Raw genomic sequence first — 15710 nt, forward strand, 5'->3', positions numbered from 1 at the left:
ATCATTGATGTAACCCTTAATTGAAATATAGGGACTCTTTAATCCCTGAATTTACTGCAGACTATCAAAATGTTTGTCATGTCCTGATGTCAAGAATAAATGATTATCCATCAGTTATATGAAGTGCAATGAATGGACTCCAAACTGTAATAATGCTTTTCTGTCATTAGAATGCAAGTGCTTGGTGGGAGCATTCAATTCTGTTAATGTTAACTTATTTTGGACATTGTACTAGCACTTCTACTGAATGTGGCATTCACAGTATGTGCTGCATCTTGGAGGGTTTAATCGCTTTGTAATATCTGGACAAATGTACAGCTCAACTTGGGGTTTGAAGTAGAGCATAATTGGCATGGTGCCATCTGAATTTAAAGTAATTTGATGATAGAATATTTCAGGTTATAATCTCTTAGTTTATTTACTTTATTCAAATATTAAGATAGCCATTGCCTTGCTTTGCCTGGAGTAATGCTCAGTTTTTTTTCCAGATCTGTAGAAATTCTGTGCAATATTTAAAAACCTCCACTTGATGAATTTGAATACATAGGTTCTTAATATCTAGATTTTACAAACGTGTTGAAAACTATTTCACTGTAAACTGCAAAGAAACCAAACAAATTAGGTTTGTTCTGTGATTGAATCTTCTTGAAGAGACACTGTTCCCCTGCCTATTATTTTCTTCGATTGGATTCAAAAATGCTGTTAATTTGGTGTTATAATGTGTTTACTTTTTACCCCCTCCATAAATCTTTGTCCGCGAAGCCAAGCCAAAGAATAATGTGTTTAATAGAATTCTTCGTTTGCTGCATTCCGAGGTGTGAGATTTACCCAAATCTTGTTCAATTTCCAGTTTAGACTTGATCTGCACTGTGCATTATAGAAACTGCATGTGGAATGCTTCTGATGCAACTCCATTTTGTGCTTCAGTTTCCGTTGGCAAATTTAAATTTTATGCAATGTTTTAGAAGGGGTTATTTATTCTTTTTTTTTTAAATTTCTCAAGTGGAAGGATGCAAAGGCTGAAGATCTAATGGACTCCAAACTCAGATGTGTCTTTGAACTGCCTTTTGAAAATGAGAAATCGGTAAGAAGTTGAAGAAAAGTAAAAATTACGTGTCTGAATTCTACAAGTTGTTAGGATTTTCTATATTGAGCAGCTGCGACATTGCTGCTGGTACGATTGGATTTGATTTTGCCTGATATAATCGTTACTGTTTATACTCAATGAACATGAAATAATATCATTCATTAACTGCAAAGACAGAGCATTTTAAATTTGGTTAATTTTTCCCCCCTTTTTTAATCTGAATATTAGAAAAACTAACATGGGATTATACACTGGGAGGATTTAGGTTTCTCGAATTTAAGAAATATTATTTATCAGTACAAGCAAGATTTTTATCATTCTTCTTTGAAGAAGACAGTCCCCCCCCTTGGATCCAAATGGAATCGAATTCAATAAAAGAGAAGACAGTGAAGGACTTTATTTACAAGTGGAATGTTAAGTTAATAACAAAAAAGACAGCTAACCCTATATTAATACAAATGATTAGAATATGGCAAGAAATAAATGAGTGTATTGGGAGGGGAAAAAGAAGTATATCACCAAGAACACCATTATGTAAAAAGGTGTAAACTCTCCAGTAGACTCTCCAGTATGTATGAATATGTGTGTACACAAAACAAAACAACCCCTTCCCCCTCCCTTTTCATAATATAAATCCACACTCACCCTGTCAGGGCTCACATTTATATCGATCATTAAAAAAATTCTCAATGGGGAAGTAATTTGCATTTATACCATAGCAGCATCTATTATTGTTCTTTTTATTATTGTAGATATAATTGGGACCCTATATGACCCAAATATAGCTTCCATATCTTGATAAATACATCATGTTTGTTCTTTAAGTTGTATGTAATATTTTTTCCATAGTATGCAACTATTCATCTCAGCAGTCCATTGCGCTATTTGTAGAGGGGAGTTAGATTTCCAATTAATTGCAATACATTCTTCACCACTGCCAAGGCTATTTTAACAAATGAAATTTGGAATTTAGTTAGTTTATACCTTATTTCAATAAAGTTGTCCAAAGGATAAAGCTCTGGATTACCCGTGAAGGCCACCCCTGTTACCCGGTTACCAGAAAAGTCACTTTCACACATTAGTACATAGCATGCAAGAATGTTCCAATTTCTGTCCCACACCTAAAACACATTTCTGATATTTCAGATTTTGATTTATGCAACTTTTGTGGTATGAGATGTAATTGTAGGAAATTATATTGCACTAATCCATATCAGGCATTTAAAATTGATGTCACATTATCCAAACACCAATCAGACCAACACCTAGATCCGACTCCCACCTCTCTCTCTCCCTCTCAATCAATCTCTGTAAACCTAGTTTTGCAATCTCATTCTGGAGAGCATAGTACATCTTAGTTATAAATAGAGGTGTATTTCCCCAGCCAAATTGCTTGTTCCATTTCACTAATTTCAAATGGGGACAAATTTGGCCCCCATCTTTCTCTTAGGAATAATCTTAGCTAGAGAAAACAAAAGAAAGTCCCAATAGCTATTCTGTATTTATTTCTTAATTGTTCAAAAGACATAAGAAATCCCTCCACATAGTCATCAATATATCTTATTCCTTTATCATACCATGAATTCAATATTTTGTTAATAGGCAGGAACACCTTTTTACATAATGGTGTTCTTGGTGATATACTTTTTTTTCCCCTCCCAATACACTCATTTATTTCTTGCCATATTCTAATCATTTGTATTAATATAGGGTTAGCTGTCTTTTTTGTTATTAACTTAAAATTCCACTTGTAAATAAAGTCCTTCGCTGTCTTCTCTTTTATTGAATTCGATTCCATTTGGATCCAAGAGGGGGGACTGTCTTCTTCAAAGAAGAATGATAAAAATCTTGCTTGTACTGATAAATAATATTTCTTAAATTCTAGAAACCTAAATCCTCCCAGTGTATAATCCCATGTTAGTTTTTCTAATGAAATTCTCAGCATTTTGTTATTGTGTCGGAATTGGCTTATGTAATTATTTAAATATTTTTTTTTAGGTAGTGCAATAGGGAATGATTGAAAAAGATACTGTAATCTTGGCATCACTGTCATTTTAATATAATTTACTCTTCCCACTAAAGTAATTGGCAAGTCTTTCCATTTCTATAAATCTTTCTCTATTTTTTGTAAGAGGAGTGTAATTAAACTTAAATAAGTTTTATAATTTATTATCTGTCATTATTCCTAAATTTTTGATGTCTTTCATTTAATTCTACTATCTTTTTGATATCTTTCATAATCAAAAATTTTCAATGACATTATCTCACTCTTATCCATATTTATTTTAAAACCTGATATTCTTCCATATTTTTCTAATATTATTTGTAATTTTATCAAGAATTCAGCCGGATCAGACTCATATAATAGCACAAAATTGGCAAATAAACTAATTTGATGTTTTTCGTCCAACTTTGAAGCCTTTAATATCCGGATCTCTCATTATAATCTCCGCCAGTGGCTCGGTAGCTAGGATAAAAAGTGCTGGGAACAGAGGACACCCCTGTCTACTCGATCTACTCAAGGGAAAAAACACTGACACCTGATTATTAGTTATAATTTTGGCTTGTTGTTTATGATAGAGTTTTAATCCAATTTGTAAATTTTCTGTCTATACCAAGTTTTTCCAATGTTTTAAATAGAAAAGACCATTCTAATCAATCAAATCCTTTTTCTGGATCTATGGAAATAATTATATTTGGATTCAACTTTGATTTTCCCATATGTATTAAATTAAATAGTCTACCTAGAACCTTTGAAGTACATCTTCCTTTGACAAGTTCCAACTGGTCTGTATGTATTAATTTTGGTAGATATTGTCCCAGTCTATTAGCTAATGCCTTTGGCAATATTTTATAGTCAGCATTCAGATGTGAAACAGGCCTATATCACTTTGGTATCACTCTAATTATAGCAGTTGAGAAAGATTCTGGGAGGGTCGTGGTCTCCACCGCCTGGTCCAATGCATCATAAGAGGCATCAATAAATCTTTAAATTGTCTATAGAATTTGGGAGGAAACCCATCCTCCTCCAGAGATTGGTTAGCTTGTAAAGTACCCAAAGCTTTCTTGATTTCTTCTCTTATGAAAGGGGCATCTAAATCAATTTGTTCTATATCTTCTAATTTTGGAAGTTCAACATTTGTTAAATATTTGTCCATCTCATTTTCATCTCCTAATAATTCTGATTTATATAGTTTCCTATAATAATGGCTAAAATATTATTTATTTCTTTTATTTCTTTTATTGCATTTATCATTCGACCTCTGTATTTACCTGCCAAGATAAAACTTTTATGCGCCCGCTCTCCTAATTAATAATATTTTTGATTTATTTTTTATAATTTTTTTCCCTTCTATATGTTTGTAATCTGCTATATTTCAGTTATTTTCTCTAATACTCTGTTTTTATTGCAACCCTGCACCCTGATATTCTTTTGCCAATTTTGTTACGTTTTTCTCTAAACCATCCAACTCTATAGCACATTCTCTCAAGATTTTTTGGATAAGAAATAATTAGATAAGCTTTAAGCATATCCCATATTTAAAAAAAAACTATTATCAGTAGAAGAAAGATTAGTTTCATAGAATAGTTCTATCTGTCTCTTAATAAATCCACAAAAGTCCTTTCTTTTCAACAGTGTGGCATTGAGATGCCATCTATACACACTTTCTTGTTTTTCCAGTTAAAGTTAATGGCAAATGATCTGATAAAAGTCTCGCCAAATATATATTTTTAACACTACTTTTTAACTGGGCAGACATTAAAAAAAAATCAATCCTTGTATGTGAATCATGTACCCTTGAGTAGAGCGAGTAGTGTCTTTCCATGGGATTAAGCTGCCTCCATATATCAATCAAATTTAAATCCTTCATAAATTATAATGTTGCTTTTGCAGCTTTTGCCCTTGTCACTGTTCTGGCTGATTCATCCAGTTTTGGATCTTGACAGAAATGGAAATCTTCTCTGACTAGTGTATTTTGTCTTCCTCCTGCTGTTTTTAAAAAGATAGCTTTCAAAAAGGCTTCACTGTCATAGGTGCATAAGGTATTCATAAAAGCCCATGATTCTGCTTAAATTTTACAATGTGCCATTACAAATCTTCAGGCTTGGTCAGTCAATGTCTCTTCTATTATATCTTTATTAATTAAAATCACTTCTCCTCTTGCTTTTGATTCAAATGAAGATGATATTACTTGTCCCATTCATCCTTTTTTTATTTTAGCATGTCCCGATTTGATAAGATGTGCTTCTTGTAGAAAGATTATATCTGCTTTAATTTTTGTAGATGAGACAAAACTGTTTCCTTTTCACAGTCCCATTTATCCCATTAATATTAAGACTAATAAATGTTAATGTTCTTTTCATATCAATTTTTAAACAAATATTGTTAAATAATAAAGCCTTTTTGATTGTTTAAATAATACTGTGCACTTTCCCCTTGAGAAAACATATGCAATGTCCCTGCCCTGATGATAATGTAATCAGGAAACCCTGAAAGCAATGAAAAAAGACTGTGGAATATCTCAAGGAAGAAGAACCTCTCCCTTTAATGCCTTCTTTTTTTTGATACTTCTCTCTGGGTGCCATTCTTCCCCCAAGACCGGAGTCTCCACCCTACTACTACTTTTTCCAAGTTTTCACTCTTTACTGAGTTCTCCATGGATATTTCAATAAAGTTTATTTTTCAACAATAAATACAAGATGGTTTTAAAAAAAAATACAACATTTTAAACGTTCTTCACTGTCTTCTTCTTTGGCAACCTTAGTCTTTTCATAAACCATGCAGGAAGCCTTCTTAGTCTTGAAAAATCGCTGATTACCTTCTGTTACTTCAACCGTCAGATTCTGAGGTTATATCATCAATAATTTCAAGTTTTTGGAATGCAATTATCTTTTTACATTGCCAAACTCTTTCCTTTGCTTAATTAAAATAGGACTAATATCATGAAAAAATAGCACTTTTTCATGGTCAATCTCAAGTGAGCCATTATTTTGCTTAGCGTATTCATATGCTGCTCCCACCTGTTCCCAATAACTCAAAAGTCCTACCAGGGCCGGTCGTAGTTGGTGATCGCGGCTCTCTTTTCAGCCTGATAATTCGAACATTGCTTTGTCTGCTAAAATTCTCCATGTGGTCGATCTTGTTGAGCAGGCCTTGTCTGTCCGACTTCCATTTCTTTGCAACTCTTTTCAAAACTTTCAGCTTATCTTGTGTTTTTGCCAAGTCCACTTCTGCTTGTCTATTCTTTCCATTAAGTCTTCAACAATTTCTTTAATTTCAGTCATCCTTTCAGTCACGTCTCTCATTACTGTTTCAACACCTGCAAAATCCATTGCTCAAGTTTTCCATTTTCTCCAGGATAATATTTAGTTCTTGTCCCAACTCCCCAGCTCTGCTGGGATCTGCTGGTCCCGAGACCACTCTTGTGCGGCTCCCATTCGGGGTTTCCCTCGTTGAATAGAAACTTGCACAATTTTTGTTCTTGGCTGCCTTGGTTTCTTCAAACTAATTTTTTGTTGAAAAAATTCTGTTTTAAGATTTTAACCATATTTTTGATACTCTTCATGGAGAGCTCGATCAAAACAAGTCCTTTGCATGTCCATGCCCCCGTTTTTATTTTCTTGATACAATTCAAAATTTAAGACTTGAATATTAGAAATAGAAATACCACACAAATCTCTATTCGTGTTTAAGATAAATGTGTATCCATTCTTCAGAGATGGTGAAGGATTAACAAATGATGAGGTAATCATAGTTAAACAGCAAGGAAATGGATCCTACTGTTCAGCTCATCCATGTTGTCTATCAACGCTAATCCCATTGCTGAGTTTATTGCAGAAATGCGGAGTTCCTCCAGCCTTTCTGTGTGTTTTTACTAATTCCATTTGCTTGCATTGGGCCCATTTCCATCTAAATGGAAATGCTATCCACGCACTTGTCCAAATGTCTTTTAAAAGTTCTTGCCTCTACCACCTCCTCAGCTGCTCATTTCATTTACCCTAACAATTATTCATCATTTTTCTAATGCTCTAAAAGTTTATGCTGATAAGAAAGAAAATTTTTGTCACCCTCAGACACTTGATTCAATTTTTTTCTCCCTCTCGTCTTCTAGTTAGCTGGTGCTTCTTTGAAATCTTGTATGGTCAGCATTTAGCCATTTTATACATCTCCCTGATTTGCCCCAACCTTTGTCAATCTCTTGCTGGGATGGTTAGTCAGCAGTATTAGTTGCCTTATTTCCTTAGTTCTCACTATCTTAAATAAGCCAAAACACTTTGTTTAAAAAAAAATCAAATATTTAAATAGAGTAGATTTTTTTGCTTTAATTTTTTTCCTTGGATCGGAGACTGCTCTGAAATATTTTAATAGTTTTATTTCAAGGGAATATAATAACGCTGATGTTTAGATTATGATTTTAATAGTTCATCAATAATAAAATTTCAGGTGCTTAATCAGGATTAATTCACCTCATTGCTCTTGTAGATGTGTTCTTAATGGTTCAAGAGCTTATGAGTATAGAAATTTATTTATAGTGCAGACACAAAGGATTCTAATGCTGAAACTGGAGGAAAAATCCTGGGGGAACTTAGTGGGTCAGACAGCGTTTTTTGCTGAAGCAAAGTTAATGTTTCTGATCGAGTGTAAAGGGGGACATAAGCCAATATAAAAAGGGGAAAGGTGAGGCAGGAATTGGCAAGCTTCTTTCAGGCTGGCAATTGTACCTTTTTTATTTGTGGAAATGCAGTGCAGTACTCAGTACAAAACATCCTTTATGTCCTGCATGGTGTGTTGAAAACCCGATGACCTTATTGAAGTGGTAATTTATGATTAATTGCAAGAAATGTTGTGAGAGAGAACTTGGCTTATAAGAAGGGCATGCATTTTTTTTGTAATAAGCTTCTGTACGTGTGTTGAAATATGTCCCCTTCTGTAAATATGCCATTGGTAACAGTGGATAAAACTTTGTCAATTTATTGCTATCTGAATCAAAGCCGGCAGAGGAGTGTGGCATTTATATAAACAAAAATCGATTTCAAATTATATTTGCTTTCCTTTTAGGCCTCAAAGAAATGCAAGCTCTGCTTATATAGTGTCACAAGAAAAGCTAGTTATTACTGCATGCGTCTTCCTGAAGTTTTGTTTTTCTATGTGGCAGAAGGAGATTGTAGAGTGCGACCTGTTAGGCAGTGATTTAGACACCCCATTAGATACAGCAAAGATGAATCTGCATAGCTTTGTGCACTATTGTGACGGTGCTCGACGACCTCCACGTGCTGTATCCACACCAGGAAGTGGGCTCAGGTTGCATGCTCCAGTCCGAGGTGGCGTCCGTCAGACTCCAATCACTGGTAGCCATAGAAGTGACCTACAGGGATTTGTATCTACTGCCGCCAGTGAAGTCAGAGTGCAAAAGGGCCAGGTCTGTTCTAGTGAGAAGCGATAACTGCAAATATTGCAGCAAGAATTGGACAGTGGATTCCTATTGTCATTTCTTGGAAGAAAATAATTTTACTTTATATTATGTGGTCACTCGTTACAAGGTATTTATGTCTGATTATTTTCCATCCGAATCAAAGGGCAGTGATCATGGTTTCCCCAGATGTTTGCTGTTCCAGTGCAAATGGGTTTTTTTTTTTAACTCTTTTTTGGCAGAGAGCTTTGAGCACTCATCTGGCTGGTATGACAAAAAAAAAAATTCTGCATATGAAATTGAGAAAATACCTGCTGAAATAACGGACAAAGACAATAAGAGGAGTCCACTGTTCTTTTATTTACATATAAATGTGACATTTTTGCAGAAGGTGGATAGGGTTTGGGGATTTTGAATCACAGGCATGTACGAGCATAAGTAATAGAATAGATTTTTAATGTGGTTATAAATCTTATGAACTAGTTCATTTCTAGTTGCATCAAGTTAGTAATGGAAGTACTGGGCAGAGATTGTCAGGCTCTAAGTTTAATTGGCAGTGATGTTTGCCAAATGTTACCTAAAATTATAAATTGCATTAAGGAAACTCTTCTACTTCAGCTTTTTGCTGTTTTTCAAACATTGTTATGACTGTTGAAACAAATGTGAAAATGTACTCGTATGGAAGGGGTAGCAGTCTGTATAATGCACTTTGAATGGTTACACAGAAATAACTTTGAAAGATTATGAATTTAATATTATTTGAGAGGAAAAATTATGGTGGTTATCTGGGATTTTTTTCCCAAAAGTGTTAATATAGGCTAAAATTTAGAGGAAATATTTTCCTCTAAGTTAATCTGGACGATATCTTTACAATTGACTTAAAATGGTGTGATCTATTTGTATATTTTGCAGCACTAACTATGTTAAGTGACTTTCTGTATATATACAGTATTGTGTATGAGTCATACTTGATTCTTAAAATGTTCACAGAATGATCTAGAAATGAGTAAATCTGCTGCAGTAACGAATGCTCCCAAGTCAGAAGGTCCAGCAATACCAAAGTCAGCCAGTACTTCAATGGATGACATTGAAGTGAGAAAACTAATGGATGAATGCAAGAGGCTTCAAGCTGAGCTGGTCAAAATAACAGAGGAGAATCGGCAGTTGAAAGTAAGCCTTTATCAATTTATGCAAAAAGCTTTTGGATGGTATAAGACCATTGATTACTGAATGTAATAAATTGGGGAGATTGTTCTTAATCCAAGCAATTAGAGGCAGATTCTGGAGCCATGCATAGCTGAAAGATACAAGCAGTGAGAAGTATGAAGTTTTGATTTTCAACAGACTTTGAGATAAGGTGTGAATGAATAGTAAAAGGGCAAGGAATCCTTTTTAAGTTGTCCAGCGAATAGATTTGAAGGTGTGTACAAAATGGACTGGTGTGTTCAAGCATAGTGTGGAATAATATTCCTTTTAAGAATTCAGTATTTTCCTTTGTAATGCTTTATTTTCCCAATATGTTAACATTTACATGACATCTTTCTGAACAATTCGAATCATATGCACTTAAAGATAATATTATAGTATTAAATATGCTTAAATGTACTTGGATATCAATCAGGTGTGGCTCTTTGGGAGGTCAAATGCAAAGAAAAGGTATACAGTTAATGCCAGGGCCGTCAGCAGGATTGAGTGCAGTGGGTTCTGGGGTTCCAAGTCCATACTTCCCAGAAGGTGACCATGCAAGTAAGTGGGGTAGTAAATAAGTCATACAGCATGCTTGCCTTCATAGTGTGTGGGTTCTGGGGTTCCAAGTCCATACTTCCCAGAAGGTGACCATGCAAGTAAGTGGGGTAGTAAATAAGTCATACAGCATGCTTGCCTTCATAGTGTGTGGGTTCTGGGGTTCCAAGTCCATACTTCCCAGAAGGTGACCATGCAAGTAAGTGGGGTAGTAAATAAGTCATACAGCATGCTTGCCTTCATAGTGCACTGAGTCCAAGAGTAAGGAAGTAATGTGGCAGCTCTGTAAAACAGTACAGCTGCACTTGAAGTATTGTGTGCAATTCTGTGTACCCCCCTCCCCCGCTTACAGGAAGGAATGAAAGAGTACAGATTAACCAGGATGTTGATTGGATTAGAGGGTATGAGCTATCAGGAAAGATTGGACAAATGTGGGTTGTTTTCTCTGGAGTATCAGAAGCTGAGGAGAGACCTCATTGAAGTTTATTAAAAAATTATGAGATAGAATCTTTTTCCCAGAGTAAAAAATAGCACATGTGAGAGGATTTGCTTTTCAGGTGTGGGGGGGGGGGGGGGGCGGCGGTGCAGTTTTTAAAGATGATGTTGGGGCATGTTATTTTGTGTCTGGAAGCAGATATGAAAGGCGTGCATAAGAGGCCTCGAGGAGACGTGTGGATGCGCAGGAAATAGTGGGATGTATATCATGTGCAGTTAACAGAGTTTTAGATTAAATTGGGGATCATGTTTTGTGCTGATGTGGGCTGAAAGGCCTTTTCCTCCACTGTACTATTCTATATTCTATTTAAGAACTGGTGCATTATTAGCCAGATGTTTTTGAATATTTGGTTTTCTTGCTGTGATTGACTGACTGAATTTTAAAATGTGGAAAGAATAAAACATCTTGGATTTATTTTGTGTTCAATTAGCTGTTCAGTTATTTGCATGTGAATCTTATCATTTTGACACTGACAATTCACAGTGAAATTTTTGTGTTGTTGAGTGATCAATTAAATCACAGATTTCATTACAGGAAGAATGAGTCAGCCATGATTTCTGCAGTGGATTTGCATATATGAGTACATTTGCCATAGTACCTTAAATTATTGTATTACTCTGTCTAATGGAAATAATTAAAATATGTTGAATGCCTATGTTAGGATTATCAATATTCATGATATAGTCACCTGGATAAATCTTGAGCTCTTAACTTTCATTTCTTGTTTATTCGAAAGGAGAAGCACTTTTCAATTTCTGATCACCTTTCTGGTCCCATGATTGCATCATGTAATTGTGCAGAGAGACCCTGTGTACGAATCGCAAAGTTCTCAGGTGCAGCAGGTAATCAAGAAGGCAAATTGGATGTTGGCCTTCATTAATAGGGGGATTGAATTGAAGAGCAGGGAGATTCTGCCGCTATTCTGCAGGGTACTGGTGAAGCTGCACCTGTGTACATTTCTCCTTTCCTTACTTGAGAAGGATACTGGCTTTGGAGGCAATGCAGCACAAAGTTGATTCCGGAAATGAAGAGGAGAGATTGGGTAGATTAAGACTATACACATAGGAGACTGGAAGATTTTGAGAGAGGAACATTTTAGATAAGTAAATTAATGAAAGGAATAGATAAAAGGGGATTAGGGTGGTTTTTCCCACTGGCAAGAGCAGATGAGCCTCAAAATTCAGGGGAGTGGATTTAAGGCAGAGATAAGGAGGAAGGGATCAAGCTGGAAACGTTGGTAATATTTCTTGACCACATGGACACCGCGAGACCATCTGATTCCTCCAGCATTTCTGTTTTGACGATAATCCCAATGTCTGCAGACGTGTGCATTTCAGAGATGAGGAGCTGCTTCTCCCAGATAGTAGTGAATCTGTGGGTTATCTGCTTAAGGAAGCAGCAGGACGCTGCTTCATTGAGTGTATTTAAGGCAGTTAGATAGATTTTTGAATAGGGGTTATGGAGAACAGACAGGGAAGTGGAAATCCAGATCAGCCATGATCTCGAATTGCTAATTTCCATGAGCATTTAAAAACAACACACGCTAAATATAATTACTCTGTCCTCCCAAGAAGTAATTAAAGGAGTTATTTTGCTTCTCTGATAATTATTCATGTGATCTGTATCCTTTGAATACATTTGATATCCTGAAAAATTGTGCCAGTCATTGTACCCAATTAGATTTTTTTGAAGTACTTTTGCTCATTTGGTTAACATTTCCTATCCTAGTTTATTTGGATGGCAATTGTTAGAATGAGTTCTACTCCCTCATTGATTTTCAAATGCAGGTGATTTAATTGGGTAAAAATCATATCAATGTTGGTTGGAGGTTCTCTGAGTGCATTTAAACATAGTTGTTGCTTTTGGTTCAAATTTAGATTTTGTTGAAATTTTACAAAAGCTTTTGTGAATATTTTAAGTTTGAATTGGGATTTATTTTTCCATTTGCCCACTGTACTTTGAATTTTTGTATGAAAGGCCATGTGGAATAGCCGTAACTGAAGACTAAATTCCAGGATTATTTCTATCAAAAAACATTGAATTGTGGTTTTTTTTTTAACATCTGTAGAAGTAGTTTTTAATTGAGGCATTTCACCCAGTACCATGACTGGTTTCTGGGCGTTTTCCTTGTATTTCTTCATTTCTTCCCCACTGCTGCCCTCTCCACCCCCAGTCACTCAAACAAGCGTTTCAATACAAACTGAAGAATAGAAAATATTGATAGAAACCAGAGCAGTAGTCGTCATGCAACACTGAGACCATGCTAATCATCCAACGCCCATTAACCTGCAAAGATCGCTTTTTAAAATTTCTCCCCACATTCCCATCAATGCTCTTTCACATTCCACTACCCAGTTATTTAATTTGGTTATAACATACAAATGTGCACACATCTTGGCAAAGATGAGTTTTCGTACTTCCCCCTTCCTGCTACTCATTACTACCCCACACCTATTTCTGCTGATGCCTTGCAGTTCCAGTAACCTGGACTTGGTCCTGACCTTGAATGCTGCTTGCATTCAAGCCGAGTAGATTTGCAACTGTGAAGCCACATCTCAGTGTACAAGAGACGACTCTTAAACTCATCCACCAAGGCATATGTAACTTTTCAAAATCACACAGAAATGTACAAACTCTATCTGTATAAAGCTCAGGAAGAATCAAAGAGCGTTGAATAGTACAGCACAGGTACATGCCTTTTGGTCTGCAAAGTCTGTGCTGAATACAAAGGTTAAGTAAACTAAATCTTTTCTACCTGCACATTTCCTGCATATTTAGATGCACATCTTAAATGCACTTAATCTGATTCCACCATTACCTTTGGTAGCCTCTCGTTCAAGGTGGCTACGCACATTTGCTTTTTAGCACATTTCCCCCTCCACCCTGGCCCTAAATGCATATCCTTTAGTACTTGATATTCTTCCCCTGAGAAGAATGATTCTGACTATCTATCCTATATATTCCTCTCATAATTTCATAAACCTGTCCCTGGGCTTAAATCAAAAGCTAGAATTAAAGTATTTATTTCTAAATTCAGGAAGTCCACATTTTTTTTTTGTCTCCTCTTTCCCCCCCCTCATCTCCCCACTCTTTAAATACATTAAACCTCAAATCAATTGACATGTCTCTGTTAGTTAATGTATTGGTGTGGTCTTTGGTATATATTATTCATTTAAACTATATTGTATTGTTTTTCAAAACCAGTTGTCATTCCACACTGAAAGTACAGATAACTTGTTAAAAGTACCAAATATATTTTGTAGCTGGCCACTCGATGATTCACAGAGCAAGCTATTGATTTTGTTTTTCCAAATGCTTATACCTGGTCTGTTTTCAACGAGCTTTGTACATGAAATTGTTGAAGGGTATCGTGAGGTTTCGACTGTGCTTTTTGTGGCCTGCGCTACTTGTTTGATATTGAAAGTCAATTGAATGTTAGTGTGGAAAACTGAATTCCACGTTTGGACTGACTGAGAATTTGTAAAACAGTGTCTTTCCTTTTGTAACTCTATTCTTTTGATCCCTTTAGGATGATGGACTGAGGCTGAGGAAGGCAGCTCAGTCAGGCAACCCAGTGTCATCCACATCTAATGCTGCAGTCAGGGACAACGGCTCAACTGCTCTACCCTCTCTCCTTGTTGTAATTGCAGCCATTTTCATTGGATTCTTTCTAGGGAAGTTCATCTTGTAGAGGAAGCATGCAAGTTATTGGGGCCTGAAATGTTCTGTTGATCTGCCATATCGTTGGTAGTATGGCTCACAGTGACCATGTTCGTGTACAGCATCTTACAGGCCTTCCCTTTAATGATCTCACACAGTTAGAACACAAAAATACTTTCAGTTCTTGGATAATTGGAGTTGTATATTGTCAAAACATCAATAGCAGGTGTCTCAAGGTTACACATAAAAATCCTTGGAAAATAATGAGTTGTTCTCTCTGTGGTTTAATAAGAGTTGAATGAAATGTTAAGTGTCTTGTAAATGTTATTTTAATCCTTTTAAATTTTGTTACCTGTTGCTGGATACCTCTTGAAATTTTTCATTTTATAGTCAAGTTGCTCATGCCACTTGTTTGCCAGTAATGAGAAATGTACTGAAAGAAAATGGTGCCTCCTTGTAAATTATCCTCCATTTCCTTGCTGTTTGAAAGCTGGCAAGTTTATCAATGCAGAGTTTTTCCCTCCCAACCACGGAAACATCCCCTGTGAGGCAAATGTTGATTGAATGCTCTTCATTCTTACCAATTCTGTCCCATGGTATTTAACAAAAATAAAATCTTTAACATGTTAAGCTTTTGTGTATTTTTTGCCTCATTTTGACAATTGTACTTGTTGATGAAGTTTATGAACCTAATTTTTAGTGTTATTTTTCTTGATTACCTCTGCATTTCTGAAATATCCCTCTTGGATCAAGGTGACTGTGCCACCTTGTGATCAACTGGTATGATATAGGAGGAGTTAACTTACCGTACTCTCTAGTTTTCCTAACCTTTCCCAGACAGACTGACTCACCATCTTGGGTAACCTGAGAAGATACTTTGTTCGATCACTTGCTATAATCGGTTTGATTTGATCACCATATGTTCAAATACGGCAATGATTTCATGAGCAAGGTGGTCTCTTTGTTGAAAGAGTCTTGATTATTTTTTTATTTCTATCGGTGCTGGAATTAATAAATTGAGTGGAATTACTAAACTGAAATGTTTTACATTTTAAACTTATGTTATATTTGAGTAATCTCTAGAGGTTTGACTGTTCCTCAGCATGGCACATAGAAAGAGCAGAGTGTGTAATTTGTATATCTGATCCTGCTGTTCCAGTGGGGGGGGGGGGGGGTGGGTGGGGGGGGGGTGCAAGAACAAGAGTATTGGGACTGACTGTTGGTGACAACACAAGAAGTAGAGATCCAGAGTGTAACAATGCCAGGTTGTCCCTGGAATCAGAGGGAGATTTTTTCTTTGTTTGACTCTCTA

General features: G+C 35.8%; 1 protein-coding gene across 10 annotated transcripts in view; it reads left to right on the forward strand.

The window, feature by feature from the left end:
* The window catches only part of LOC138755789 (ras-related protein Rab-31-like), a 277761-nt gene extending 262733 nt beyond the window's left edge, over positions 1 to 15028 (forward strand). For 8 of the 10 annotated variants that reach the window (XM_069922406.1, XM_069922407.1, XM_069922408.1 and 5 more), the window contains 4 exons: positions 1004 to 1084; positions 8245 to 8508; positions 9490 to 9669; positions 14268 to 15028. In XM_069922406.1, coding sequence (XP_069778507.1) covers positions 1004 to 1084; positions 8245 to 8508; positions 9490 to 9669; positions 14268 to 14429 — 687 coding nt within the window. In that variant the 3' untranslated portion in view covers positions 14430 to 15028. The remainder of the gene's footprint in view (positions 1 to 1003; positions 1085 to 8244; positions 8509 to 9489; positions 9670 to 14267) is intronic. The other 2 variants (XM_069922409.1, XM_069922416.1) reach the window with 1 other exon arrangement.
* The last annotated feature ends 682 nt before the right edge of the window (positions 15029 to 15710 follow it).

Source organism: Narcine bancroftii, chromosome 2 (genome assembly GCF_036971445.1).
Source record: "Narcine bancroftii isolate sNarBan1 chromosome 2, sNarBan1.hap1, whole genome shotgun sequence".
In the NCBI taxonomy this organism is placed as follows: domain Eukaryota; kingdom Metazoa; phylum Chordata; class Chondrichthyes; order Torpediniformes; family Narcinidae; genus Narcine; species Narcine bancroftii.